This window comes from Eimeria maxima, genomic scaffold (genome assembly GCF_000499605.1).
Source record: "Eimeria maxima Weybridge genomic scaffold, Emw_scaff10, whole genome shotgun sequence".
Lineage (NCBI taxonomy): Eukaryota > Apicomplexa > Conoidasida > Eucoccidiorida > Eimeriidae > Eimeria > Eimeria maxima.
The window spans coordinates 2789-7788 of NW_013563358.1; the positions used below are offsets into that span (position 1 = coordinate 2789).

Here is a 5000-nt window from a genome sequence, read left to right on the forward strand (position 1 = left end):
TAAAAAAAAAAAAAAAAAAAAAAAAAAAAAAAAAGAAAGAATTAATTATTAAAATATAAATAATTTATATATAATTACCCTTTAACCTATCATTAGATACAGAAAAATATAATCTAATAGAATATTATCTTATTTTATTTGTTTAGTAGAGACCAAAACCTAAACCCTAAACCCTAAACCCTAAACCCTAAATAAGGTCACTTAAAGATCGATGAAACCGATTCAATATTATCCTCCTTGATGCTCGTAAGAGGGAGAAATAGAGAGAAAAATAAATTATTTCTTTTAATTTATTTATTTAATTGTTTATATTTATATTTATTTAATTAAATAAAGAAAAAAAATTAAAAAAAAAGAATAAAAATTACTCCTTACGGGGGCTCGGGTAGCCGGGCAGACGGTTTGGGGGCCGCAGCAGGCATTAGCAAGAGATTAAAAAAGGAAAAAAAGAAGAAATATTAAAAAGAAAAAAGAAAAAAAGAAAATATAATTTATTTATTATTTAATTTAATTAAATAAAAATACAAAAGAAGGAAAAAAAGGAGAAAAAAAGAAGAAAAAAAGAAGAAAAGGAAGAAAGTGTTGCATGCCGCTCCTTGCTTGGCAGCCATCTGCCTATACACCACAACAGCCAATATATATTATGTACCTCAATATACACCTAAATTAATATAAAAAAGGAAAGAAATTATATTTAATTAATTTATATTAATTATATTTAATATAATAATACTTTTTAGCGGCGATGGCCCACCAATTTGGGGTGTATAGGCACCCCTTTCCTTATATGTATATTCATACATATAAGACAGTTAGCTGCCTATACACCTGAAGGGAAGATTGTTGTTTAATACAATTGGGGTGTATAGGCAGCACCAATTATTTATTTATTAATAAGGAATTAAAGGCATAAACCCTATAATATATATTAGGTGTATGTACACCTCAATGCCTCTTACTAAATAAATACAATAAAAAGTGCCATTAGCTATGCAACTTCATGCATGCAGCAGCAAACAGCGGCAGCAGCAGCAGCAACAGCAGCAGCAGCAACAGCAGCAGCAACAGACAACAGGTATACTAGCAACAAGCACAGCAGCAGCAATTGCCCTTATATTTTAGTGCTTTGGTTCATTGCTGTGCATACCTAGCTAGCTAGCTAGCTGTCTAGCTAGCTAGCTACATAGCTAGCTAGCTAGCTAGCTAGTTAACTAACTAAGTAGCTAGGTAGCTAGGTAACCAGTTAGCTAGCTAGCCATCTATATATTTAGGTATATAGTTGGGTATATAGGTATCTAGCTAGCTATCCATGTATATATACGCATATATAAATATATATTATTAATAAAGTTTATTAATAAATATAGAGGTGCCTATACACCTCAAGGTGCCTATACACCTCAAGGTGCCTATACACCTCAAGGTGCCTATACACCTGAAGGTACGGATAAGGAGGCATTCGTAGGAATAAAACCCTAAACCCTAAACCCTAAACCCTAAACCCTCAATTTAAATCTTTAAAAAAAAAGAGAAAGCGTGCAAACAAAATCGAACCCAGCAGCAGCAGCAGCAGCAGCAGCAGCAGCGCAACAGCAGCGGCTGCAGCAGCAACAATTCGTGCAGCTACTATTGCTGCTTAGATGCATCTTGCTGCGTCTCTGCTGCTTCATTTGCTGCTGCTGCTGCTGCTGCTGCTTCTTGTGGGGGTTTAGGTGCCAAGACCTCCTCCCATGGCTCTAGGCTTGCTGCAGCAAATATACAACACAGAGGTGCAGCAGCAGCAGCAGCAGCAGCAGCAGCAGCAGCAGCAGCAGCAGCAGCAGCAGCAGCAGGTGCAGCAAAATAAGAAACAACGAGCTCAGCAACAACAACAAGTAATACCCGTAAACCCTAAACCCTAAACCCTAAGCCCTCACCACTAAACCTCCATTTATCGATGATCTCCTGCCGCTGCGCTGAGCTGTAACCCTCCAATAGCTGCCTATACACCCCAAGAAGCAACAGCAGCAGCAGCAGCAGCAAGAACAGCATCAGCAGCAAAAAGAACACAAGGAATAACAATAAGAAGAGAAACAACAGCAACACCATATACGGTGCTCTTTTTTTCAACCCACATCTTCAAAACCCTAAACCCTAAACCCTAAACCCTAAACCCTAAACCCTAAACCCTAAACCCTAACCTATGTGTATATCCATTAAGGAGAGTAGCCTCAATAAATGCAGGAGAATCATAATCAACAATTTGCCAACTAAAATTTAATTGAGGATAATTCTTCTTTATTTTCTCTGATGATAGCTGCAACACTAACCATCTGCAGCAGCAGCAGCAGCAGCAGCAGCAGCAGCAGCAACAGCAGCAGCAGCAGCAACAGCAGCAGCAGCAGCAAAAGAATGAATAGACGTAAGGGAAATATCCATTATTCACCATAAACCCTAAACCCTAAACCCTAAACCCTTTACATATCCTCCACCCTTAGTAACACTATACAACAGACATAATAATAATCAGCACCAACAGCAGAAGCAGCAGCAGCAACAGCAACAGCAGCAGCAGCAGCTGTAGCAGCAGCAACAAACCTAGCATTCTGATTAGTTTTAGGTCTTCTATTAGAAAAAGAAATGTGAACTTTTTTTAAATATTTTAAAATCTCCCAATTACCAAATAATGTACCCCTCATCTAAAACTCTAAAACCCTAAACCCTAAACCCTAAACCCTAAACCCTAAACCCTAAACCCTAAACCCTAAACCCTAAACCCTTGATAGGGAAGGGATGGTAAGAGAGAGAAAGAGAGGATATTATATATATAAATATCAATTCAATACAGCAACAGTTGCTGCTCCTATAACTCATCGCTAGGTGTGTTCGTTCTCCTGCTGTTGCTGCTGTTGCTGCTGCTGCTGTTGCTGCTGCTATTTTTGCTGCTTCTTGTGCTGTCGGTGCTGCTGCTGTTGTTGTTGTTGTTGCTGCTGTCGGTGTGCTGCTGCTGCTGCTGTCGGTGCTGCTGTTGCTGCTGTCGGTGCTGTTGCCGATGTTGCTGCTGTTGTTGCTGCTGCTGTCGTTACTGTTGTTGCTGTTGCTGCTGTTGTTATTGTTGCTGCTGCTGTTTCTGTTGCTGTTGCTGTTGCTGTTGCTGTGTCGATGAACAGCAGCCACCACAACCACCGCTCAAACCCTAAACCCTAAACCCTAAACCCTAAACCCTCAAAATGAGATATAAGAATAAAAATTATTTATTTAAATAAAAAAATAAATTAATTTATTATTTATAATAAAAAGACAAAATATATTCATCGCTGCTGCAGCCGAAGACGGAGGCGGCCGTACAGCAAGCCCTGCTAGGGTTTAGGGTCCGGTAAACCCTAAACCCTAAACCCTAAACCCTCATACGTAAACCCTAAACAACAAACCCTAATTCTTTTGCTATAGAACATTATTGGTATAAAATACTATAAAGAAGTTGTGTGCCAGCTGTAGTTTAGTATTTAGTATTTAGGGTTTAGGGTTTAGGGTTTAGGGTTTAGATGCACAGCGTCGATGCCAACCTGTCTGCGTCCCACCTATAAAAACATAAACCCTAAACCCTAAACCCTAAATCATAAACCCTTAACCCTAAATTCGCAACTATAAACAACCAACCCTTAACTACTATGCAGAACTCTGAACTCTAAACCCTAAACCCTAAACCCTAAACCCTAAACATACATATAGGGTGCCAGAGGCTGCAGTATTTAGATGTAGAGGAACTCCCCGTTGCAGCAACGGCAGCAGCAGCAACAGCAGCAGAAGCAGCAGGCTCGATGCTGCAGCAGCCCAAGCTGCAGCAACAGCAGCACAAGCCGCAACGGTAGTAGCGCAAGCCACAACGGCAGCAACATAAGCTACAGCAGCAGCAGCAGCATCAGCCCAAGCAGCAGCAGCAGCAGGAACAGCAGCAGCAGCAGCCCGTGCAGCAGCAGCAGCACCAGCAGCAGCAGCAGGTGTAGCCAGCTAACTTGAAGTCCGTTTACATCTGCTGCTACGCCTTCAGCTATTGCTGTAGTTCAATGCCGTGGTGTTGCTGCTGCTGCTGCTCTTGCTGCTGCTGTTGCTGATCTTGCCCCTGCTGTTGCTGCAGTTGCTGTTGCTGCTGTTGCTGCTGCTGCTGTTGCTGCTGCTGCTCTCATGCCTATAACTCGCCCATCTGCCGCTGTAAATGCTGCTACTACAGTTACGTGTGCTGCTGCTGCTGCTGCTGCTCTATTGATTGCTGCTGCTGTTTCTGCAGCAACTGCAGCAACTGCAGCAACTGCAGCAACTGCAGCAACTGCAGCAACTACAGTAGCTTAAGCAACACTGGCAGCAGCAGGAGGGAAGCGGGACACACATACACAGCAGCAATTGCTGCTGCTGCTGCAGCTGCACCTGTAGCAGCTGCAACTAGTGCCGCTACTGTAGCAAGTGCATATGCTGCTGCTGCAGTAACTACATCTGCTGCTGCTGCTGCTGCAACTGCAGCAGCACCAGTGGAACCGTCAAGCAGCAACGGACCACCAACAGAAGCTGCAACTCTTGCTGCTGCAGCAGCGGCCAATTACAGCAGTAACGGCAGCAGCAGGAGCTGCTCCTGCTGCTGCTGCTGCTGCTGCTGCAAGCAAAGCAGCAGACACAACTGCCCGCAGCAGAACCACTAGCAGCAGCTGCAGCAGCAAGATCTAGCAGCTAAGGGAATAGCAACTAGCAGCAGCAAGTAGCAGCAGCAGCAAACTACTGCTACAGCCGGACAATGCAGCAGCAGGCAGCAACAGTAGCAGCAACTGCAGCAGCAATAGAAGCAGTCAACAGCAGCAGCAGCAGCAGCAGCAGGCAGCAACAGAACACAGGCAGCGGGATCTCAGCATTAGCATTCACTATAGGACAAGATCTGCAGCAGCAGCAGCAGCAACAGCAGCAGCACAAGCAACGCCAACAGCAGCAAAAACAATAGAAGCAGCAGCAACAGCAGAAACAATAACTACAAC

General features: G+C 43.0%; 1 protein-coding gene across 1 annotated transcript in view; it reads right to left on the reverse strand.

Annotated features, from left to right (window-relative positions):
* Positions 1–422, reverse strand: part of EMWEY_00001880 (hypothetical protein) — a gene marked incomplete at both ends in the record, with an annotated part of 1929 nt that extends 1507 nt beyond the window's left edge. Inside the window, one exon of the mRNA XM_013477147.1 lies at positions 376–422. Within this exon, the coding sequence (XP_013332601.1) occupies positions 376–422 (47 nt within the window). The remainder of the gene's footprint in view (positions 1–375) is intronic.
* Between the last annotated feature and the right edge of the window lie 4578 nt (positions 423–5000).